Source organism: Peromyscus eremicus, chromosome 1 (assembly GCF_949786415.1).
Source record: "Peromyscus eremicus chromosome 1, PerEre_H2_v1, whole genome shotgun sequence".
Classification (NCBI taxonomy): Eukaryota; Metazoa; Chordata; class Mammalia; order Rodentia; family Cricetidae; genus Peromyscus; species Peromyscus eremicus.
The window spans coordinates 23,306,549-23,332,879 of record NC_081416.1 but is presented as its reverse complement, the minus strand read 5'-3'; the positions used below and the strand labels follow the sequence as shown (position 1 = coordinate 23,332,879).

Genomic DNA, 26,331 nt, shown 5'->3' with positions numbered 1-26,331 from the left:
TGGAAGGCAGGGGAGGAGAGGAGGAAGGGGAAACTGTGATCAGCACATAAAATAAAGGAAAAAATTCAATTAATAAAAAATAAAAAGGCTTCTTTTAGTTAATGAAAAATTTATAGTATTATGTAGCATTTCATATCTTTATATACAAGTTATAGAAAAATACTGAATTTCTTCAACGTAAGTTCTCAATGATCATTAAACTGGGAATCCAGAATTTTGAAAACTTTTCCTGTTTTCTAGGATGAAATAATGTGTTTCAGTCTTCCATTTCAATTACGGCTACACATTCGAACAACAGTTTCCTCAAACTTCAAGGCTCCAATCCAATAAAATGAAAACACAGTCCTCCACAGGTGGACCTGGAATAAAAGAAAACAAAGGTAATGGACTGTTTGCTGTGATCTCAATGAGGGAACAAAGTTCACTGGGAGGAGAGTCTTGTCCCTGATTGGTCTGTTCTGCATCAGAGACTCCCAGGTGGATTAGCAAACTTCATTATATAAGCTTTGTGTTGTAAGCACACATTCATGTCAGTAAGAAGAGAAGGCAGCGATGGTTCTAGGTGTGTTTCTGGGGCTTGTTCTCTCATGTCTGCTTCTCCTTTCACTATGGAGGCAGAGCTCTCAGAGAAGAAAGCTTCCTCCTGGACCCACTCCTCTCCCAATCATTGGAAATATTCTTCAGGTAGATCTTAAGAACATCAGCCAGTCACTAAGGGATGTAAGTACATATTTGGTTTTCTGAGTAGCATTCAGAAGGAAGTAAATGAACTACTGTTTAAGGGAGGCATGCCTGGGCATGCCCTGTATAGTACATGATTGCAAGTCTGTCTCCTGAACTTTGATGTTCCAACTGCATTTTGTATCATGTCATCATCAGAAATCATAGACTGAAGTAGTGTGATGTGGGTAGGGAAATGTTAGTAGGTGTTCAGTAGTATGGCAAAGTTGTAATTTTTTGTTGTTCTTTGCACAGCTTTGTCTTTCTTTCTTTCTTTTTTTTATTTTCAAGACAGGGTTTCTCTGTATATCCTTGGTTGTCCTGGAACTTACTCTGTAGACCAGTCTGGCCTCGAACTCAAGAGAGTTGCCTGCTTCTGCCTCCTGAGTGCTGGGATTAAAGGTGAGCACCACCACCACCTGGCACAGTTGTTGTTATTAATAGTTGTTTGCTGTGATTTTAGGCTGAAGATAAACAAGAAAAGTGATTATTGTGGAAATTTCCTTCACATACCTTAGCCATGCACTTTATTTACATTGGCTGAACAAATAGAACTTCTGTGAAGAATCAACCTCTATTGATGTCCAGGAAATAGTTATGAGTCTGAACAACATAAGACATGACAGGAACAAGAAGTTGGTCAGGGTCCAATTGTTAGTTTTAGAATTTTGAACACATCCCCATTCTGGGGACAAAAATGCTGTTTGAAGAACTTATTTTTCTAGGAAATGCTGGTGCCCTGGCATCCTATGTAGAGCTTATTTGTAATGGTTGCACCCTGCAAACTAGGCTGGGCAATAGAATAATCTTGAAGTCATTTGAAAGTCACTTGTGCTTATCATAGAGCTTCTAAATCAGGATCTCTATGGGGAAAAAAAAAGTTAAAATAGCATTAGATGCCCAGTAAAGGAAAACTATTTCTTTAGTCTAGGTGGATACTTAACATTCCAAGCATCTCAAATCATGAACTAATTCATTTAGGCTTGTTAATTACCTGTTTAATAGACCACATCGGAAGGCCGATTCACCTAAAAATATAAAGGAATGGGGGGAAAGATTATCTGTTTATTTAAACAATATACTTCTCCTTTCCAGAAATCTCACCCTTTTATTTGGCTGGTACAAATGAATAAATGTAAATTTTATTATAAACAATATTTTAAAATATAAAACAATAAATAAAAAATACAATTCAGTAGGTGCTCATTTATTCTGTAATTTAATATAATACAGGGTTCCATACATATCTACATACATGAATATATGTGTACATATAAATGTTCACATGTCACAGTAGTCTTGTATAAGTCTTTATAATAACCCTTACTTCACTTTAGGAGTGAAGCCTGAATTTTATTTATCCACCTGACTTCAAAGCCTCTACAAGAGGAAAAAAATATATACTAAAATATATTTGAAAATTGCTTCATTAACATGTATTCTTAATGAATGGACAAGAAATCTACGTGCTATATATAATGCATACATATTGAAAATTGGCTTTGGAAAAATATCTGAATTGTTTAAATGTCATTTCTTAAAAATAAATTCTTTTGTACTATTGAAAAAAAAAAAAGGAAGCCCACCCTTGCTTATGCCATTGCATATGGAACAGTAGCCACACTGTCTTTAAGTCTGTCTCCTTCAGAAAAGCGTAACTTTCTTTTTCTTTCTAATCCTAAAAATTCAAAACCTGAGCATATTTTCCTTGATACTCTAACGTCCTCATTCTTCCTCTAAAGCTTCCCCTCCCACCTTGCCATGTGGCTCCTTGTTTGCCATGTGGTTGCTCACTGACTTCGTGCCTAACTCAGAAGCTTGGCTTTCTATGTCTTCTCCGTCTTCTGGCAGCTGCTGGGATCTTCCTGCTTGCCAGCCCTGCGGCTTTTCTTTTAAATGGTAATAAAATTGTTCTCAGTTTTCTTCTGAGTCTGTTCTTAAATTCGTTTATTAACAAAACTAAGAACTCTGAGAGGGGATCCCACTTTTCTGTGGCAACAAGGCCCTTTGTAGATGATGCTGATACATTCACCTGGGTGTTAATTTCATGCTGAGCATAGGCAGATGATAAATTGCTCAAGAATCAAACACTGAATAGATAGATGTTCAAATTTCGGTTTTCTGTTATGTGAACTTTGGGGCAATAGAAAATAATATGGAATTTTCTGTCTGATTTATTTCTTTTGTAAACCAGAATAAATGCACATGTTAAATATGTTGATTTGATGATTAACTGTAACTGTTTACCAACTACTTGGTCATTGTAGTCAAACTGACAGCTCTAGCCATCATTATCATATTTCTGTATAAAATTAAAAAACTTTGAAGCATTTTGTGATGAGAAAAAATATATTTATAATGATAACAACCATTATATTTGAGCACACTGTATAGAAAAAAATTACTGACCCCTGTAGCTTGAGTTTTCCTGCCTGGCCCACAGTCAGGACAAATTTCTCTCACCTGCCAGTCCCACAGCCGCTCAAACCCGACCAAGTAAACACAGAGACTTATATTGGTTACAAACTGTATGGCCATGGCAGGCTTCTTGCTAACTGTTCCTACAGCTCAAATTAATCCATTTCCATTAATCTATACCTTGCCACATGGCTCGTGGCTCACTGGCATCTTCACATGCTGCTTGTCATCGTGGCGGCTGGCAGAGTCTCTCTCACTCAGCCTTCCACTTCCCAGCTTTATTCTCCTCCTTGTCCCGCCTACACTTCCTGCCTAGCCAATGGCCAATCAGTGTTTTATTTATTGACTAATTAGCAACACATTTGCCATACAGAACATCCCATAGCAGACCCCTTTGCTACATTTAAAAAAAAATCACTTTTTCATTTTCCAGCTTTCAAAGGTCTATGGCCCTGTGTTCACCTTGTACTTGGGCAGGAAGCCTGCTGTGGTGTTACATGGGTATGAGGCAGTGAAGGAAGCTCTGATTGATCATGGGGAGGAGTTTGCTGGAAGAGGAAGCTTCCCAGTGGTTGAAAGATTTAAGAAAGGCCTTGGTAAGTGTCCATGTTCTTATGTATATATGTGCCTGTGTGTCCATGTATGTATGTTGGGCTATGGTCATAGGACCATGAGGATGGAAGGCAGTCTTACTCAGACCCAGCTGGGCCTTGTGTGTGGCAGCCACTCATCAGTCACTCCCTTCTCCTTGACTGGGATCTCCTAACTAATTTCTGCTCTCTCATTTTTTAGGAATTGTTTTTAGCAATGGAAGGAACTGGAAAGAGACACGGCGCTTCTCACTCATGACTCTGAGGAACTTTGGGATGGGGAAAAGAAGCATTGAGGACCGTGTTCAAGAGGAAGCTCGCTGTCTTGTGGAGGAACTGAGGAAAACCAATGGTGGGTGTCACTTTGCATCTCCAATCGTAACAGACGCCTGTCTTCTATAAGGAGGCTCTTGGAAGCGTTTCAGGTGTGATCCAAGCTTGCTTTCTTAGTACTCTCTGGGATTCCACAAGGACAGGTTGTTTGTTGCAAAGAATAGAGTTTGTATATCCAAGACTTTTGTAAATAGGTATGATTGTATCTCTTCTGCAGATTCCAAGCCACAACTTTATTTGGAAACTAACTTTTTCTTTAGTTTTCAAATAAGACTATGAATATATAAATATAGTTCTTATTTAATATAGGTTTTCAGTTCACTTCCTGATAAACAGAGGAATGTTTACCTTTTGCATAATTGTGTCATCCCTTCCAGTTAATTTCACTAGGGAACACTCAGTACATAACATAGTGGCAATGATCACACCATACTCTTATAGAGCTGGGACTATGTCTGTTTCCTTTAGCTGGACTATCTTGGAGAATAGACATATCTCAGTGTTTCAGGCAGGCCTAATATCGAGTTTTTGCAGATATGTTGCTACGTAATGTTTGTAATTACTCGGGTATAGCTTAACAAATATTAATTTGTGTCCAATAAAATAACACAATTCTTATAAGACAAAAATATTTCTTGTGGCTGGGTGTGATGTTACATGCCTTTAATCCCAGCACTTGGGAGGCAGAGGCAGATCTCTGTGAGTTCAAGGCCAGATTGGTCTACCATGCCAGTTCTAGGACAGCCAATGCTACACTGAGAAACCCTGTCTTGAAACAAACAAACAAACAAAAATTTCTTGTTATCTAACATTCAATTGATTTATACTTTTGAATAAATATATATAATTACATGATTCTGCAAATAAACATTTCTAAATGATGTATGTAACTAGTTTTTTTCCCACTGTGTCATCTGTGTTTTTTAATATCCTCCTGTTTATTCTACTTAGGGATGAAATTTATGACAGTAATTTTCTGTCCATACTACTAAGTATGCGAACCTTTAAAGTACTTGTCACAGTAAATTTGATTATCAGCGTATCTTCCATGTGACCACATTTTGAACTACTATCTTTTAAATTAAATAAAAATCAAATAAAAAATCAGGTTTCTCTTCTGAATTGCACACATGCCCACACTCACATCTCACAATCATGTACACATTCGTGTCTCCTAAGTCGGTCTTTGACTTCTTTCATATGATACAATATTTCCAGATCATCCAGAATGGCGTTGTGGTCAAAAGAATTTGGCATTCCTGCAGGCTGTTTCTTTGAGCTGGAAGTTCTTATCTTAATTTTACCTGCAAAAATCCATCCTGTGTTTAATGTTCATTCGGATAATTTCTCATCTCAGATAGCACCAGCAGATCTTCCTTTCCACATCAGCTTTTCTAGTACATGAAGTTATCATAATCTCTGTCTTTATAACTGTGTTCCATTCAACTATTTGTTGATTTTTGGGTCCCCACCGTTCTTTCCCTTTGTTCTTAGTACTGTTTTGTCTAGAGGCTGGTGATTCTCTTCTGAGGACTTGAATTATTGAAGTTTTAAGAAGTCTCCTTCCCCAATTCCAGAACAACAGACAGCTGAAGTGAAAAGCCAATCAAAAAGGCACTGGATGAAAACTGAATGTGCTCAAATCCATTATTTAGCTAGTTAACTAGATCATGAACTCAACTAGTGCCCATGGAATAATGACTACTAGGCAATGTGTAGGTGTGATTAAAATGTTTAAAGTTCCTTTACCTATTAACAGATAAATTGTTTTATACATACATATACACATACATGTACATATGCATTTATACTTCAATACAATTTCACAATTCCAGGCTCACCCTGTGATCCCACCTTCATCCTGGGCTGTGCTCCCTGCAATGTCATCTGCTCCATTGTTTTCCAGAATCGTTTTGATTATAAAGATCAGGATTTTCTTAACTTGATGAACAATTTAAATGAAAATGTCAAGATTATGAGTTCCCCTTGGATGCAGGTGAGTCTATGTTCCTTTCTGCCACAAAACAAAACAAAGCAAAACACCAACAAGAACAACAGGAAGCCCAAACCACTTAGAGAAATTTGTTTCCTGAAATTTCCATAATTCTTTAATGACCACACACCACAGTGACACTCAGAGAGTTGCTGGTGAACATTTAAGAAAGATGCCTGAACCCTTAATTTTACATCCAGAAAAATGAAGGCTAAGAAATGGGGCTTATTCTTTTAGTCCTGCATGATCTCTGTTCACTAATGTTTCTATTAAATCCCAACTCACCCTCTCTATAGATCATTGTGATCAAATACTCAGAAGATGCCCACATAACTCTGGACATCTATTTCATTGTTTAGCCTTCTGTTAGCCACAGGCTTCTTTAGCAATACTCTCATCAAAAAACTTAACAAAAATATTATAATTCATTAAGAGAATATTTTCTTCAAAGAGGGAGAATGTTTGGGATCACTGAAACTAACAGGCTGTGGCAGGCTTTCTCGGACTGCCAGCCCCCAAATCGTGACATGGAGACTTAATATTAGTTGTGAATGCTTGGCCTTATCTTAGGCTCATTTCTTGCTAACTCTCATAACTTAATTTAACTTGCTTCTCTGCATCTATGTTTTACGATGGGCCTTTTTTACCCTTCTTTCATTCTGTATGTCCTACTTTTCTACTCCCTCTGTGTCTGTCTGTCTGCCTGTCTGGAAGCTGCCTGGCTGGCTGGCCCCAGGTGTTTCCCTCTCTTTCTCCCTTGTTCTCTTCTCTCTCATTTTCTTGAGTCTAGATTCCTCCATCTACTTATTCTCTTTACCCACCAGTCCTGCCTATTCCTTTACTGCCTAGCTATTGACCGTTTAGCTTTTTTATTAGACCAATCAGGTGCCTTAGGCAGGCAAAGTGAAACAAATGCAACACTCCTTTAAATAGTCAAAGTAATATTCTACAACATAAACAAATATAGGACATCTTTACCTGGTTAAAATAATACTACACAAGACCAGGCATCATGATATATGATAGCAGTATTTGATAAAGAGTTGACATTCCTAACTGGCAAAATAGCTGGGATAGGAATGACAAAATAATTGGCTAGGTGGTATCTGGATCTCATCAAATTTCCTCTGGGTCAATTTGGCATGCCTTACAATATGCCTGAGTGTTATTTATGTGAGAAATCCCCCAATAATGTGGTGCAGACTTTCCTTCAGACTCTCACTTTTAAATTTCTTATTCTGTGTCGAGGGTGTTTGTAGAAATTAAGTAGTAGGGACTGTGTTTGTTTCAATCAGGATACCCCAAGTCCCTCAATGTCTTTTGCGGTCTATAAAATGTAAATCATATTAATTTATGTTATCCTTCAGTCCAAGGTTAAAGTGAACTGGTAATGTAGAAGACAAATGAATTTATACAAAATACACATATGTAGTAAAGATCACATAAGAGCTTCAGTGGTAAATTATTATGTTTGACCCTGTCTTCATGAAAGACTCCCATAGATATTTCTACAAGCAAAGAGAATTGCTATATACCAATGATAAAAACACCCATCAAAATGAGTAGCATATGTTATTTATTTCTATATTTGTGCTTTCTCCCAAATCCCACTGCATAGTATACATGTCTACATTGCATGTTTTAAAAATAATTTATCATTGTTTGTAGGTTTGCAATAATTTTCCTGTTATCATTGATCATCTACCAGGGAGCCATACTAAATTACTTAAAAATCTCACTTCCTTAAAACGTTATTGTTTGGAAAAAGTAAAAGAACACCAAGAATCACTGGATGTTAATAATCCTCGGGACTTTATTGATTGTTTCCTGATCAAAATGGAGCAGGTAAAATATTAATCTAACTTTGATTGTTTTGAATCCCATGAATTGTCTTTGTTTTAAAGATAATTTATTATTATGATTTTGTATGTATTAGTATTTTGCCTACATGTGTATCTGTGCACCACATGTGTGCCTAGTACCCACAGAGGCCAGAAGAGAACATTGGATCCCCTGGAACTGGAGCTACAGATGGTTGTGAGCCTCCATGTAAGTTCTGGGACTCAAACCTACTGCTTCTGGAATCGTGGTCACTGCTCTTAATTGAGTAGCCATTTCTTTTTTCTTTTTCTTTTTTTTTTTTAAATAAACAAAATCTGTTTTTATTTTTTATTTTTTTTAATTTTTATTTTGCAATACAATTCAGTTCTACATATCAGCCACAGATTCCCTTGTTCTCCCCGCTCTTGCCCCGCTCACCTTCCCCCCAGCCCACCCCCCATTCCCATCTCCTCCAGGGCAAAGCCTTCCCCACGGACTGAGAACAACCTGGTAGACTCAGTCCAGGTAGGTCCAGTCCCCTCCTCCCAGGCCGAGCCAAGTGATCCTGCATAGGCCCCAGGTTTCAAACAGCCGACTCATGCAATGAGCACAGGACCTGGTCCCACTGCCTGGATGCCTCCCAAACAGATCAAGCCAATCAACTGTCCGACCCATTCAGAGGGCCTGATCCAGTTGGGGACCCCTCAGCCATTGGTTCATAGTTCATGTGTTTCCATTCGTTTGGCTATTTGTCCCTGTGCTTTATCCAACCTTGGTCTCAACAATTCTTGCTCATACAAACCCTCCTTATTCTCGCCAATTAGACTCCCAGAGCTCCACCCGGGGCCTAGCCATGGATCTCTGCATCCAGATCCCTCAGTAGTTGGATGAGGTTTCTAGCACGACAATCAGGGTGTTTGGCCATCTCATCACTAGAGTAGGTCAGTTCGGGCTGTATCTCAACCATTGCCAGCAGTCTGTTGTGGGGGTATCTTTGTGGATTTCTGTGGGCCTCTCTAGCACTTTGAGTAGCCATTTCTTTAGCCCTTGTTTCTGTTGTTATAGAGATGTTTACATGATCAGACCTACAATGTCTGACAAGGACTTTGAGTGCCTAACTTTGTGCATGAATTTACACTTAGTATCCTAGATAATATAAACTTGAAGTGTTAAATAATTGGAATATATTGACTGTGTGTATGTTTTATTTTCATGTATATGTGTGTCTGTTTACCATGCATGTTCAGTGCCTGCAGGGGTTAGAAAAGGTATCTGATTCCCTGGAAGTGGAGTTAAAGCTGGTTCTTAGCCACCATGTGGGTACTGGGAACTGAACCCTAGTCCTCCATAAGTGCAACAAGTGCTCTTAACCTCTGAGGCATATTTCCAGCCCTCGACTCTATTTTTTAGACAGAAATAATCTAGCTGAAAAGAAGCAGAATTCACAAGGCAGGTGAAGTGGAAACATTCCTAAAATAATCAGAAACACAAAGTATCCACCATAATTTGAAGATGATGTCATCTTTGCAGTTTATGAAACATGGCAGAGTAGCTTAAGCTAGCCAGATTTCCTACATGTTGCACAGATTGAATGACTCTTAAATCTATTTTCAGTTTTTGGGCATGGTGGCACATGCCTTTCATCCTAGCACTGAGGAGGCAGAGGCAGGCAAATTTCTGTGATTTAAAGTCTAGCCTGGTCTACAGAGTGAGCTCTAAGGTAGCTGGGACTGCATTGGGAGACCTTGTAGTATATTTGCAGTAGTGGACAGGTAAACAAATTTCAAATAAACTGTAAGATGTATGATATGGTGTGTGGGTGGGAATGGCTAGCAGCAAGAAAGGGAAGCACCGTAACTGAATGTAACTTCGAGTGAATTTGAAGCTGGTGTCTAACAGACCTGTAGGAATAAATTGTTTCATCACTGAACCATTTGTTGAAAGGCCATATACTTCACTTGAGCTTCCTAAAACCAAAAATGTAAGACTCTTTTTGTGATCTCTCCATTCTGCTGCACTGAACTGTATCCTATGCTAGCTGTAAACTGGACTTCTTATCCTTATTCAAGCAGTATACTTACCCCAGGAGAGTCAGGGACCTTCCATTTTTCTTCACCGTATTTACAGTTGAGTCTTTATCTTCATGGCTGGCCTTCACATCACATGCTGTCTGCTTTGTCTTTTCTTTCTCTTGTGTGTTTTGAGTAAAGAAGAGAAAATAAGAAATGGAGTTGCTATTCTTTTATTTACGTGTCTTTGAGAACATGGTACATTGCATGGTTCATCTGACTAAACAGTCTCATGAAAGGAGATTTTTCCCAGGAAAGAAACTGGGTGTAGGATATGCAAATGGGTTGGTAGTCTGCATGTCTTTCAAGCACAGGTCAGCTTCTTCTCCTGCTGCACTCTCCAGGGTCTGTCAGGTTAAATTTGTACTTGTAAGTTATTTTTTCGCTGTAATAAGTATGTTTGCAAACAACTTGTTAGAAAACACAGTCAAACTATTCCCAGGAAAAACACAACCCGAAGGCCGAGTTTACTTATGAAAACTTTGCAGTCACCACATCTGACCTGTTTGCTGCTGGGACAGAGACAACAAGCACAACACTGAGGTACTCTCTGCTGCTCCTGCTCAAGCACCCAGAAGTCACAGGTAAGGACACAGGTGGGAGGCTAGCCAGAAGAACAGTGGCTCAGTTGTTAAGATGTACTGCTTTTGAAGAGGACACTGGAGTTTGGTTCCCAGTACCCATGTTGCTCAGCTCACAACCATCTTTAACTATTTGATTGACTCAGCTACAGTCAATCAAATATCCACATCCAGCCTCCCTGGACTCCTACTCTCATGTGCAAATTTCCCACAAGATATACACATATACTTCCTTGAAAATGGGAAATCAATATTAAAAAATTGACAAATTAAATTGACAAATTTCTCTTCTTAAAATTTGACTCATCTTTCTCCTTCAACCACCATATATATTCTTTATAGAGCAGACAACTATAGACTACACACACCCATATCTATACATTATCATCTTCATAGAACATTCTTGCCAAGTGTCTGTTATTAATGAAAAAATTAAATCATTTCTGTTTATCAAGGCTGAGGAGAAAATCATGGAAACTTTTAGAGAGATGAATCAGTGTTATATAATGATTTAGTACTCAGACTGTACCAGAATTCTAAAGAGATGATGCTATTTTTGTCTACTCATAAAAGACAGGTGTTCCCAGCCTTCCAAGCCTTCCATAAAGTTTACTATTTTTCTTGTCCCTCAAAAGATTGGGAAATGTGTTCCACTCAAGTGACTACAACCAATTAAGAATAAGTCATAGGCTGCAGGAAACCAGAGAAATCACAGAGGAGGATGAAGTGTCAGGTAGGCTGCTAGGCACCCAGAAAACATTCAATTCAGAATGAACCAGGTGGATGATGCCAGTTCGAGGGGGGAACCAGGAACCAAAGAGAGGTTAAGTGCTTTGTAGCCTGAGACTTCTCCACAAATGGACATTTATTGGTAGGGCTTTGAAATGTCTACCTGAGCATTTAAAAATAAATCTAAATCTAAATGAAGATGTGAACTGATGAAGAGAAGCAGGATTAAAGCCAAGATAATACCTGTTGTCATAGTTATCTTACTATGGTACAATTTTTGTGTAATTACAAAGATGTAAGCAATGGATAATGATACCACCAAAGTTGCTGTGTTAGAATTGGACAAAGAGGAAATGTGTGTATATGTGTTTGTCAACATTTGCTTATGTATAATAAATCTTGAAACCTGTAAACCCTTATCTCCACATGTCAAGAAATAATTTAATTTCTCTAACAATAGATAAGAAAGAAAAAGAATCATTACGTAGAAATGTGGATCTATATTTCAGAAGAAACTGCTAGTGTGTTTAGTGTGGCCATATTTGCGAAATAGGAGGGTGATAAATACCCTTGAAAATTATATACACACAGTACCACTATAATTCATTTCAATTTATTTATTTATTTTATGTGCATTGGTATTTTCTGCATGTATGTCTGTGTGAGGGTGTCTGATCCCCTGGAACTGGAATTACAGACAGTTGTGAGCTACCATGTGGGTGTTGGGAATTGAACCCAGGTTCTCTGGAACAGCAGCCAGTGCTCTTAACTGCTGAGCCATCTCTACAGCCACATACTATAATTTAATTCAAAATATATTATATTATTTTGGTATAAATGTAACATTTTGTCAATAGTTTTATTTTGTAAGAGCTGTTTTTCTTGGCTTACTGTTGTTCTCTTTGTTGCTTGAAATTAGTAATTGATATTGATTTCAGTTATACTGCTTTATAGGTAAGGGCTACTATACTGTGACACACAGTATGTAGGAGAGACACGTATTATGATACATTATATATTGCATATAGTATATTATATCATAGTAACTGTCATTTCCTTAGCACGTATTATGCATTCGTAATGCTGCTGAGTACCTTCATCATGCTCCATTAGCCTGAGTTGTGATCAATGTGCCATTTCTCTCTTATTCTGTCATTTTTCACTGTGTTGAACTAGCCAAAGTCCAGGAAGAGATTGACCATGTGATTGGTAGACACAGAAGCCCCTGCATGCAGGACAGGAGTCACATGCCCTACACAGATGCTGTGTTGCATGAGATTCAGAGGTACATTGACCTCCTTCCCACCAGTCTGCCCCATGCAGTGACCTGTGACATTAAATTCAGAAACTATCTCATTCCCAAGGTAAGCTTCCTTCTACATACCTTAATGCTACATACCTTCTTCTAACATACCTTAATCTTGATCTTGATTCACAGTGTGATTGATTCCAATTTGCTTCCCTCATAAGATCAAAGAGGGGTAAACACCTCATATCTGGCAGCTGGATGTCGTGGTGTTTCTATTAAAAGTCTATAAATCTTTAGAACATGTCTCTACATGTCTTTTGAATTTGCTCTCCTTTAAAGGTAGTTCCTAGCCACCCTTAGCTGCTTAGATTTTAAAAAGAATATTCAGAGAAGTCCAGTTTGCCAATCTTAGGACTTTTTATCAGGGTAATAAGAAATGTGTTGTGTATTGTGTACGCACATTGTTCCATTAACGCTTTCAATTCAAATGTTTAGATTCCCATTATACTTTAGCTTTATATATATTGAGACAAGGTTTCTCTGTGTAGTTTTGGTGCCTATCCTGGATCTTGCTCTGTAGACCAGGCTGGCCTTGAACTCACAGAGATCTACCTGCCTCTGCCTCCCGAGTGCTGGGATTAAAGGCATGTGCCACCACCACCCGGCTTATTTTATATTCTTAATTATGTTTTGTTTTCAGTGCAGTGGCTCCTGAATATTTCACTAAGTATTTCCTGAGCAGTATATAATTTTGTTGCTTTTGAGTTTATCATTCCTTTGCCATTTCTTTGTACCTGATTCTTGAACATACACTTGATTTTTATCATTGTGATGACCTTATTTCTAGTAACCTTGAGAAGGTGACTACCCTTTGCCAATAACTTTATCTTGAGGTTGTTTTGTAAGTTTGAGATGCTTTTTACTGCCACCTAGATTAACATATTAACATTTCCTATTTCATATTCCTTAATTCTTATGCTCTTAATTTCTAATAATAACATTGTAATGACTAGAATTTCCAGGAGAGAGTTGGACACAGTTGGTGGTAGACATACATTTTTCATTTCTACTCTGTAGAGAGGTGTTGAAACTTACTATCCTATTTCTGAGAATGATGCTTTAAGTAAATTTTAGTGGATTATCAAATAAGGAAATTTTCTCTGTTCTGTAGTATCTAAAGGAGTTTTTTTGTGTGAACATTTCCAGAATTTTATCAAATTCATTTACTTTATCCATGTGTGACTGTACTTATTGGAGGCACTTTGCTCACAAATGTCCGTATTTGTTCTTTTTTTTTTTTTTTTCGAGACAGGGTTTTGTTGGTGAAATTATTTAGGCCACTCCACGTAGTTAAAAGGAGATTTATTTAATGGCGTAACTTACAAATTAAGGGATAGGTAGGTCGCGGGGTCTGGGGAAGGTGTATCACAGTCCAGCGGTGTTCTCTGGAGCTCTCCTCTGTCTACCTCCACCATCCAGCGTCCTGGAACCAAGAGAGCGTTCGCCGATCCGGATCTCGGGTCCCCAGGCGCCTCCCTTGGCCCCGCCTTGTAGGCGTGACAGTTGCCGAAGTCTCAATGGGGGTTGGAACTTCCAGAACAAAGCTGGAATGGCTACCCACTACATCTCCCCCTTTTTGTCTAAATAAGAAGGTTCTAACCTAATACAAGACTATATACAAAGGAATGGTTATCAAATATTGTCCAGGAATAATGAGGGATAATGACCTAGATAAGATGGAACTACAACCAATGCAAACAATATCAAGCAAGAAACACATATTAAAATCCAGAGAAGTATAGAGCATAGATAAATGGCATGTTACAAAGATCATTCCAAAAGGTGTCCTACCCTAAAGAACCTGAATCTAATAATTAATATGTTCTATCTACTAAGTTGTAACTATAACTGCTAGTCTTCAATCCCATCAAAGACCTGAGAAGGAATATAATGGTACCTGAGAAATGGTAGATGGATGCAAGCAACTTTTAAAGCAGATTCCAGAGATAGAATCTTTTTCTGTAAGCCGTCATTGCTCTCGCTTAAAGCCTGTATCAGTCCCAATAATAACTCATCTTTGTTCTTGTTTTTAAACCAGTATTTGAACATTGTGTGAACTATTACGATGAATGCCAAAATGGTACAGGCCAGATATGCCTTAGGAAGGTCGTATATTTTCAGGAAGATGTTATTCATCATACAGGCAAAAAGGTTTTCAAATTCTTGTGAGGTAATGTTGTCAGCCATATTACCAGAATTACTCAAAATTTGTCAGTCAATTTTAAGGTGTAAAATTATCAGGTTCTTTTACTTACCTTTCGTGGTTTTGGGGGGTGTAGTAGCACTTTTCAGCCAGCAGGTGGCGATGGTACAGCTCCAAAGCAGGGCCTGCTGGTGATCTTGGCTGACTGCAGCTCGCTGGAGTCAAGATGGCGGAGCCGAGCCGCAGCTGGCGGGGGCACTCAGGAAGCTGGGGAGTGCCTCTTTCGCTGGTCTCGGGGCTAAGCTAGGGAGCTGAGACCGGACTAGCTGCTCCCTTTTTCGGGAATGGAACCGTGTAGGTGTTCCCTGGTTATATGGAACTTTGCAGGCGGGTTTAGGTACCCACTAGCCGGGGAGGAGGCTGAGGGCAGGAGCCACCCAGGCTTTTGGGATTTGCCCCACGTTGGGCGCCAGATGTTGGTGAAATTATTTAGGCCACTCCACGTAGTTAAAAGGAGATTTATTTAATGGCGTAACTTACAAATTAAGGGATAGGTAGGTCGCGGGGTCTGGGGAAGGTGTATCACAGTCCAGCGGTGTTCTCTGGAGCTCTCCTCTGTCTACCTCCACCATCCAGCGTCCTGGAACCAAGAGAGCGTTCGCCGATCCGGATCTCGGGTCCCCAGGCGCCTCCCTTGGCCCCGCCTTGTAGGCGTGACAGTTGCCGAAGTCTCAATGGGGGTTGGAACTTCCAGAACAAAGCTGGAATGGCTACCCACTACAGGGTTTCTCTGTGTAGCTTTGCACCTTTCCTGGAACTCACTTGGTAGCCCAGGCTGGCCTCGAACTCACAGAGATCCGCCTGGCTCTGCCTCCTGAGTGCTGGGATTAAAGGCATGCGCCACCACCACCCGGCTATGTCCGTATTTTACTTCTATGCACACAGTTGGATTTTCTCTGCTGTATGCTATTCATGGCTCTTCTTTCTACCACTTAGAGACTTTGTTGCATTGTTTTTACTCATCAATTTTTTTTATTTTTAAATATGAGTATGATGCTTTTTTACAGGAAGCTGTGTAAACTGTTCCCTGAAAAGCATCTGCTTGTATCGCCTTCCCTCGCTCCTCTTGTGATCACTTAGTCATATCCTTGCAGTTCTGAGCAACACTTAGTAAAATACCAAATGTTCTGTTTGAAAATGCAACATTTCAGAGGACGATTATCCCCATCCAGAAAGAGTTCCTTTTCCACTAAGAAGTCAGAATTAAGTAACACTTTTGTCAATGACTCAGAATTGATGTGAATAGAAGCGGTGGTTAACTCTAGGCATTACCTGACCTTCTGACATCCTTTTGTCCCTCAAATACCAAGAATAATTGAATCCACAACTTTATAAAGCTTGCTAACACATTTTCTGCATTTATCTAGGCATTCTGGTTTTAAAGTTATGAGCTATATTTTTCATGCAAATCCTAGTCTTTATATCCTAACAATGTTTTCTAACACATGGTTTCTGATTATATATGTACATTTAAATCACCAGGTAAGCTACTCTTTCCATGTGAAGTCAGGACATTTCATGTTAAGAATGCAATAAAACAAAATTATATTGTTTTCAGAAACTGAGTACTAAAGTTGGTAAGGCTGCAATTACTAATGCTATCCCAGGAAGAATAAGCAACTGATGAGTTTGGCAATAAGTGATGGGCTTGCTCTGGGGGTGACAGATCTGACACAAAGGTTAGGGCTTCAATCAGCTCTCCTTTCACCAAAAGGCATAAACAGCAGTAAACATCTTTTTCTTGAGATTTGAAACTGAGAGTAATATTAAGGAAAGTAATTTTTCTCCATTGTGAGTCAATAGAAAACAGATTGAGGAAACAATGGGATTTCCAACATCCCTGATTGATAACAGCAGCTTTTGGAATCTGATAGAGGAAAGTGTAGCCATCTTCCAAATTGAAAGCCATTGGTGGTTCATCATCCTGTGTTGTGGCCTTGAGTCCAAAAAAGTCAGAGTCCCTGTGAATGACCTATTTATGTTTTTCAGGCATAAGACTAGTAGAGACATGAGAAACATTTTGTAGGTAATTCTACTATGTTCAAATAAGGTAAATGACATATTCTTCTATAGAGTTACTGATTTCAGGGGAGAAAGCTAAGAGATGATTAGAGAAATATTTACTTTAACTGGCCATATTTCAGAATTTCTCGGCCACAGGGATTCTGTTGTGTATCTACAGTTTGCTACTGAAATAGGAAAGCAATTACTGACAGTATGTAAACTCTGTAATGGCTGTGACTACTGGCAATGGAAACTGAGATTTAAACTCTATCGCTTTTGACATATGAAAAATGGCTTTCAAAATTTCTTTTTGATTAAACATTCTCAGATCTTGAGCTAGTCAAGGGAGGTGAAAGACTGAATTTGCACAAGGAATATTTGCTATGCTTAGAATAACTGTCTAACGGAATATTCTATAATTACTTAAGGTAGATCTATATCCTATCTGAAAAAATATTTGTCAGTACCAGGTCCTAATGATTTTTCCTCATCATCTTCTAGACACATTCTTATTTTAGCTTTAAGTATAGCTCAGTAGCTATTTTTAAGTTAATTAGTACAGAGAATTGATCAAGCTTGATATTTTTCTCATTATTGAAATAACCTCATATTATTTGAAACAGGCATTTTGAGAAAATGACTTCTTTTCCATTGAAAAAAATTTAATTACATTAGTTCACTAAAACATTGAAGTGACTCACTATAAAATAAAAATTATAGATGTGTTATATAATAAATATATGAGAATTTTCTCTATTTTGTATTTTACATTAAAATTTAAATAAATTAATGTGTAAATTTTAACATCTCTATTATATTCTATCACTTATATAACTATGTATGAATGCATGTATATATTTATAGCTCGATATTTCAGTATTTATGTTTCAGCAACATCTATTATTTTAGTACATAGTACTAATATCATTCATACTCAGTTCTCATTGATAAAATGATATTGTACAATATACAACCTATATTTAAATACTACAACAATTTTTATGAAATCACATTTATTGATTTATGTATGCATTCGTGTGTGTGTGTGTGTGTGTGTGTGTATGTGTGTGTGTGTGTGTGTGTATGTGTGTGTGTGTGTGTGTGTGTGTGTGTATGTGTACATGTCATGTGTGGTAGTCAGAGGACAACTTTTAGGAATTCTTTATTTTTTAAAATTATTTTATTTATTCATAGAGTATATTTTTATCTTATTCTGTTCTGTTCCCCAGCTCTTTCCAGATTCCCTTCCTACCCACCCAAATTCATGCTTTCTTTCTTTTAAAAACAAAACAACTGAATGAAGAAGAGGCTAGGTTGTCAGTCATTTATTATATGTGACTGCCTTGTCAACTTAAAAAAAATAATTTATTTATTTTTATTTTATGTGCATTGATGGTTTGCCTGTATGTATGCCTGTGTGAGGGTGTTGGATCCCCTGGAGCTGGAGTTACAGACAGTTGTGAGCTGCCATATGGTTGCTGGGAATTGAATCAGGGTCCTCTGGAAGAGCAGTCAGTGCTCTTAACTGCTGAGCCATCTCTGCAGCCCCTGCCTTGTCAATTTTTAAAGTTATTCTAGTAGGCAATTAACTCCATTCATTTCCACAGACATATTATTGATCTATTCAACAGGCTCACAATGGGCACATTTGTCATATCAAAATACAAAAACCAAAGTGGCTAAACCAGAACAACTTATTGAGTATCCTAAGAAAGGTAGATGGAGTTGTGTCTTCAATCAGAAAGTGGTTGGTTATTCCCTAACAATGGTGCTATCATTTCAATTTTTATATTTGCCTGAACTGATGGTCCTGACCTGACTCACAAAATGATTCTATTTCTGTGTCATCATCCTTTTATTTTTCATGTTGTTCTAAATGTTATAAAATCTCCATATTTGTTTAATCAAGCCAAACTTGTTAGTGAAAGCACTGAATAATTTTTTTTATTACTTTTGGGTCCTGTTATTCCAGAAGATATTTTTTTAACGATATCAGACATGTATATGAAACATTCCTGTGATGTTTTCTGTATAAAAACAAACTTCCACATGAGTATGCAATGTGAATGGTGCGATAACAGCAGTGGTGAACAAGAGCAGTGGGTGTGATAGATACCAGTGTTATATTAAGCTTGTTGATAGTGAAAACAGACTCAGAAGTGTTGGCACCAAATATCCTGTTACTTAGTACCTCAATTGCTGTTAGAGGCACTGAATGCAGATCACTGCCACGGGACTCCAGCTGTTTATCTACCCTGTTTGTTACACGATCTTTCTGGCTATGCCTCAGCTCTTGCTTGGTAATGGTTTCCTCATCTCTAGATCAAAAAATTAAACTATGTGATACCTATTGTTCCTTTTAGCTCCATAACTTTTTAGGAAACTTGACTTGTCTATGCCTCTTATTTCTAGGGTACTACTGTAATAACATCACTGACATCTGTGCTACATGATGACAAAGAATTCCCCAACCCAAAGAGGTTTGATCCTGGACACTTTCTGGATGAGAACGGCAAGTTTAAGAAAAGTGACTACTCTATTCCTTTCTCAACAGGTAATCAAAATTTATTTTCAATACAACAAGGCAACTTGTAGGCATTCCTTGAGGCTTACATTATGCTTTCTCTTGGGACTGTAGAATAACTCTTTAGACATGATCAGATCACTACTCCTAATGCCCATGTACTTTCTCTGAGACAAAACATTATTACTGATAAGCCATATTAGAAGGACTTTAGAGTGTTGACCCATCCTTTCCAAATTCGCAAAGCTAGCCCATAATGTGGTTAGATAATGGTTTACATTATCACAAAGCTACTATTGAAGTATCTTTCTAGACAGTAAGATAGATTGCCCTTCTCTGAGGAAGGTATCTAACTGTATGGCATGAATCAATGTCTTCTCTGTGGTGCTTCTCAGTTCACAATTTTAGGCAGATACAAGTCTCCCCAAGTACAGAATAAAAGCATCACACTCAGGAAGGGTAGCAGAAGAGCAAACAGTTTATTACAGTCCCAAAGGAACGGTTGTGATGGTGTGAAACACAAGTTGCCAGAAGGAGGCAGGTGAAAATTGTAGGGAATAATTTGCTTATCTTTTGCTTCTTGTACCCCACTGCAAAATATGAGATGGACTAGGCAAGATGATAACCCAGAGAACACATGTGAGATGCCTGAAAAGGCAACAAGAGAAGGGGAACAGGCAAGGCATTGTAAGGAGGTAATGAATAACAACAGTGGGGCTTCTCATCCTGGGTGTCCGAAAATCTTCCAAATAACTCTAGAATGTCAGGATGCACTGTGATGTTCACAGAACACCCTTCCCAAGTCATGACCCAGAGAGCAAACTCCTGGATTTCTACACCTGATGTGTGCTAAGTTTCCAACCATGGAACCTCCTTTGCTGATATTGTGACTTTGGATGTCTGCTTTTTATCTCTTACTATAGACAGCGTGATGACAAAGACCAAAACCTTTTTTTAAGAATACATATTTTGACACACTTGAGGAAAACAAAACCAGAAAACTATTTTTCAGAAATTCTTGCTGAGGGTGATATTTTATTTATGTTGAAGATAAGAAAGAGAAAATTATGTTTGGCTACATCTTGAATGTAGTATAGGCATTTAGCCAATAAAATTATAATATTTTTGAATGCTCATGGTTCTTAGACATCACTGGAGCTGACAGTAGGGGGTTGAAGGCTGTAAGAAAAGCTTGTAAAACTCAGACTGGGAATAGGAAAGATGAGCAGTGTGGATGTTTCTAGTTCTAAGGATGGGAACATGAAATATAAAAGGATAGTTCTTATGTGGGATGGAGATACTTAAGTCAGTGCTTTTAATGAAGCCAATATTCACTATTTTCTTCTTATAAATATTATTACTTATACAAGTTAATAGGTTTCACATTGACTGAACTCTTGACCTGAAGTTTCCTAGGTAGATGTTCCAAGGACCTGGCATCTACTGTGCTGCCCAGACAGGAAGCTGAAGCTGCTTTCTAGCGCACTGCAGCTGGTGAGGATCAGGGCTAGCTCTCCTTCCTACTGTTGTGACTCCAGGGGCCAGCTCTCTCACCTGCCACAGGTGGTAATGGGTAAGGAGGGAGGTTATCTTTCTCTCACCCAGGCCGCAACATGGCAGATGAGGTGGGGGGCGGGGTCAGCTCTCCTGCTCTCATGCCCTCAGGGATGGCTCACCTGTGTTCCTGACCAGGTCAGCTCTAGTGTGCTTCCTAGGTGAGGTACATGCCTATGGTGAGGGGTGGGGTCATTTTTCCTGGAGTGCGGGGTGGGGTGTGTGTGTGAGCTCTTCCCTGAGGAGTAAAGCCAGCTTGCTGCTGCAATATCCAGCAAGGGGCAGGACCAGCCATCCCAGGGCCAGTGAAGGGTGGGGCTGGTTCAACACAGCGTGGTTCCAATGAACACCAGCCATGGATACACCTACTCTCTTGCATCATTAATGTTTGCAAAAACTTGTACCAGACAGGTGATAATGTCAGGTTGTTCTGCTAGGCCCCTTTGGATCAAGAATACAGTGAGTCCTGACTTTGGACCCCATAGAAACATTTTCCTAGACTATTGTTTTAGAGCTGACAACTTTCTTTCTTTCTTTCTTTCTTTCTTTCTTTCTTTCTTTCTTTCTTTCTTTCTTTCTTTCTTTCTTCATTCATTCATTCATTTATTCATCTTACATATCAATCACTGTTCCCCTTCCTCCCATCCCACACCCCATTCACTCCTCATGGGGTAAGCCCTTCCCCTCTGCATCAAGGTTGAGTAAGGTATTGCACCATAGGGAATGGGCTCTAAAAAGTCAGTTCATGTACCTGGGATAGGTCCTGGTCCCATTGCCAGGGTCCCCCCAAACAGATCAAGCCACACAACTGACACCCACATTTAGAGGACCTAGTTTGGTCTTATGCAGTCTACCCAGCTGTCAATCCAGAGTCTGTGAGCTTCCACTAGCTCAGGTCAGCTGTCTCTGTGTTTTTTTCCATTGTGATCTTGACCCTCTTTTGTTCCTATAGTCCCTCCTCCCTCTTTTCATCTGAACTCCAGGAGCTCGGCCAAGTGCTTGGCTGTGGGCCTCTGCATTTCTTCCATAAGTCACTATATGTACTCACTCATAAGTGGATAGTAGACACAAAGTGAAGTATAACCAGGCTACAATCCACAACCCCAGAGAAGCTGGGTAAAGGGGAGGACCCTAAGAGGGATATTCATGGACTGCTCCAGGAAAGGGAAAGAGTTAAGATCTCCTGGATAAACTGGGGGTGGGGCAGGGAGTAGAGGGGATGGAGATGGCTGAGTCTGGGTTGGGATAAGAGTAAGCCAGTATGGGGTTAGGGAGAAACCTAGTGCTAGGGAAAAGTCTTCAGGAACCCACAAGACTCTTAGCAATGGTGTTGAGGGTACCTGGAGCTGGCAACTCTTGTGTTGGCATTCTCAGTTCAGATTTTCTCCTTTCAAATAAGTTTGCATTTTTATGCATTAGAGCCCTAAATGGGTTGGGTGCTGTTCTCAGGCCACTTTCTCAATTGTTCCAGAGCAGAGTATATGGTTACTTTTTAATGCCACTAATCTCTTCCACAGCCACAGCATTGTCTGTATCCTTTTTGTCTGCTTTGTTAGACTCTCTGATGTTCCTGTTCCACATGTTCTCTCTCTCTGTGGACCCTGATAAGAAGTGTGATCAATAGCCATGATGAAGCCTAAATGCTATCCTGTCTTGAAGCTTCTTCCACCAAACAAACTAGTTCATTACAAACAACCCAACCTCACTCAAACTTTTGGAGTACATGGAATGACCAGATGCTTTGCTTAAATGTGATATGAATGGCCTTTAGGTCATTTCTCACAGAGTCCTTGAAATTTCCAGCAGAATGGCATATTGATCTCTGCTTAGTGAACATTAGAGCTTCACTAGCCTGTAGCTACGAACTCTTCCATGTTCCTCCCACAAGGCAATTCCTAAGAATCACATGCTGAGGTTAATCACTGCAACAGACCTACTCCTCCATATCAATTTTCTGTACAAGTCAATTTTTTTTGTTCTTACAACCAAATATTTGTCAAGGACCAACTTAAAGGTTTGCATTTTGAAGGCATATGGTGTATTAGGGTAGAGAAAGCAGGGTAGTAGGTGTCTTCCTAGAGGCTGGAGAGTGCAGCTGGGACCTCTCACATTCTCACATCATGACGGAACAGGAGGAAGAGAGAAGGTGAGAAGGGGGGCAGACTATAAACTTGAAGGACTGCTTCTAGTCACTGGTCTCCTATATTGACGTCATTTCCTAAAGGGTCCACAGCATTGTAGAACAGTATTACCAACTGGGGACCAAATGTTTAAACCTATTATTCTTTAAAGAATATTTCATATTTGTATTCAAACCACAACAAGGTTTATGTCAAAGAAAGACTCTCCTTAAGCAACTGTCTCAGGTGGCCACTGCCTACCCAGTCACAGTTGAGGGGTATCCATGGGGACTTTGCTTGGGATGACATCAGATTTCTTAACTCCCAGAGTAATTTAATTCCTGTAATTAGGACTTATCTGTTCAGATAGCTATGGGCTAGAGAGTCTGCTATGAGACACATGAGGGTTTTGATAAAGTTTTCTGATCATTAAGACTGCTAGCCACCTGTTTATTTAAGCTATTTTGTCTATATGGTGCGGTCTTAGTACATAGTACAATAGTACATAGTACAATGCTATGTCTCTTTTTCTTTTACCTTTATCCCCTTTGAGGGAAGAGTCCCTTCCTTATTCAGGTGGTAGTCCTGGGAACAGAGGTACTCTGCTGCTATTTCTTTTATTCTCCACATTTTCTGGAGTACTCAGCTTTCCTTTTCACACCATCACTTCCCAAGGCCCAGCAAGACCACTCATGGCCACTGGCAATTACTTATGTCTTCCTTTGTTTCCATCCTGTGAATGAGACTTACAGTGTTCCATGTTGCTACTCCACCATCTTCAAATTATTATCTAAATATTTTAATGTTATATTTGCTAATATTAAATATGGAGAAAATATCTCCACTTTTTCTCTATTTATCTACCCAATGGTCCATTTTTCCATCCCTCCAATTATTTGTCTAATAATTATGATGACATCTAGGGGTACAGGAAAGGATTTGATGTCTTTGCCAACTTGAATTAAAAGGCACAAAAGACATAATGACAACATTCATCTAAATTTTATGGAAAGGGAAAACCCACATATACCATATAGCAGAACACACAAAGAAACCAACTCTGTGCATGGGATGGGGAACCTGAGTTGGTTTCCAAGTCAGCCTGAAGGGTTCTTAAATGATTAGAGCAGGGGACGGATTGCCTTTCTCTAAACCAGAATAGGCTGGTTTAGGCTACAGTGGCAGGTTGATTAACTTGGACAAAGACAGGAAAAACTACTTAGAAAGCTAAGTAGTTCTACCAAAGAGGTGTGTTGGCAGGAGATTTGAAAGTTTCTCCAAACAGTTTTGCAAATGGGTAAGAGCCTGCCAATTCTTTGTTTTAGATAAGAACTCAGAAGTCCACCTTCTTTTTTTTCTTTCTTTCTTTCTTTTTTTTTTTTTTGGGTTTTCGAGACAGGGTTTCTCTGTGTAGCTTTGCGCCTTTCCTGGGATTCACTTGGTAGCCCAGGCTGGCCTCGAACTCACAGAGATCCGCCTGGCTCTGCCTCCCGAGTGCTGGGATTAAAGGCGTGCGCCACCACCGCCCGGCAGAAGTCCACCTTCTTAAGTGAAAGTACATTCATCTATCCAGGATCTCTTTGTCTGCTTCCTGGGGAGCTGTCTAAGTATGAAATTCCTTGATAGATATGTATTCTTTAGACATATTCTTTCTTATTTGTAGGAAAACGAATTTGTGTAGGAGAAGGCCTGGCCCGAATGGAGTTGTTTTTATTCCTGACCACCATTTTGCAGAACTTTAATCTGAAATCTCCAGTTGACCTAAAAGACCTTGATACTACTGCAGTTGCCAATGGATTTGTTTCTGTGCCACCTGAGTTCCGGATCTGCTTCATCCCAGTCTGAAAGAACACCACGTGCTTCTTTCTGCAGTCTCTTCCTACAGGTTACAGTTGACCTCTTTTGTCAGGCGTGTCTCCCTGGCCTCCCATCTCACATTGCCTCATCTCCTCAAGATCCAGGGAATGCCTGTCTTCCATTCTGGCTAACTTCTAGGGTCACCCCCAAACACATCTGGAATTCCTTATGCTGTGCAATGATTTATTGTCTTTAGCATTGCTGACTCTTATCTCATGCCAAATTATTAATATATTATTACTGTAAAGCTAAAACTGAAAAAAATGATTATAATGTGAGGTGAAGTTCAGCATCACCTAGCCCTTGTGTGTTTTAAATAAAAGCATTATAATTCTGGTCAGTTTTTAAAGTTTCCTCTTTTTTTTTTTTTTTTTTGATATGGTCTCATGGTGTCCAGGCTGTACTCAAACTCTATGCAGCTGAACATGACCTTAAATTTCACATCTTTCTGCTTCTATTTACCACATGCTGGGATTCCATGTATGTTCTCTCACACCCTGATGATCTGTCCTCCTTTTGTTCATAAGGCAGGTAAAAATGGATTAAGATAATGTTCCAAGGTGCCTTTGTTTCTTCATCATGTTATGTACTGAATAAGAGCAAGAGATGGAAGGCTCTTTAGCTGGGTGTCACCAATAATTATTTCAGGTTTGGAACTGAATGAGAAAAATTATGTTCAAAAGGGAAATAAAAGCTCAAACAGTGAGAGAATTCTACATTGATATGACTTCTTTCCATTTGTTAATGTTACCATGAACATGGCACTTGGGAATGCCTTTTATGAAATATACTTCTTTGATGATCCCACAAAATCATTAAGACATTTAAAATTTTTTTCTTGAATCTTGGATCCATTTATTTTATATGAAAGAACTTAGTGGGAGGGTCACTACATGATTAACTTTAATTCATTCAGGTACATTCATAACAATCTTAGGAATGACTTAAGTTTTTATTAGGATGAATTTGAGGAGATAAAAATCAATACAAAAACCTTTTCTGTATGTTCTTAATAAGAAAGATTTTTAATGTTTTGTTCTAGTTTCAATCTTTCAGGCACAATTCAGGTAAGAAAGAAATAGAGTCCCCGAAGTACATGCAAGTCCACATAATGGTCAGCACAGTTGCCATAAGGGGAGGAGGTAGAAAGTCCCCTGTGTTTAGTGTTATCTAGCATTAAAGGAGACATAGAGTTGAAACAGAGACGAGCTGAGGAGCACCTCCATGTAGTAGAAAGTTTTTCTGTGTCCCAGCCTGCCAGCAGTCGGGACAAATCTCTCTCACTTGCATCCCCCAAATAAACACAAAGAGGCTTATATTAATTAAAACTGCTCAGCTTACTATTGGCTAGCCCTTACACTTAAACTCAAGCCCATTTATGTTAATCTATATGTCACCACATTTTCCATAGCTTTACCTGTGTGCCTTACATGCTGCTTCCTGGACAGCAGACTGGCATCTCCTGACTCCGCCTTCTTCTTCCCAGAATTCTCCTTGTCTGCTTAT

The 26,331-nt window shown here is 39.0% G+C and overlaps 1 protein-coding gene across 3 annotated transcripts; it reads left to right on the top strand.

Moving 5' to 3' along the window:
* The first annotated feature begins 552 nt into the window (after window positions 1-552).
* On the top strand, window positions 553-24,813 carry LOC131896344 (cytochrome P450 2C42-like). 3 transcript variants are annotated; one of them, XM_059246952.1, is made up of 9 exons: window positions 553-720; window positions 3,572-3,734; window positions 3,931-4,080; window positions 5,897-6,057; window positions 7,723-7,899; window positions 10,387-10,528; window positions 12,431-12,618; window positions 19,183-19,324; window positions 24,632-24,813. In XM_059246952.1, exons 1-9 carry the CDS (start codon window positions 553-555, stop codon window positions 24,811-24,813), a joined length of 1,473 nt encoding a protein of 490 aa, XP_059102935.1. The 3 variants fall into 3 exon arrangements, with proteins under 3 accessions (XP_059102935.1, XP_059102941.1, XP_059102949.1); XM_059246958.1 differs by lacking the exon at window positions 3,931-4,080; XM_059246966.1 differs by lacking the exon at window positions 7,723-7,899.
* Window positions 24,814-26,331: the final 1,518 nt, after the last annotated feature.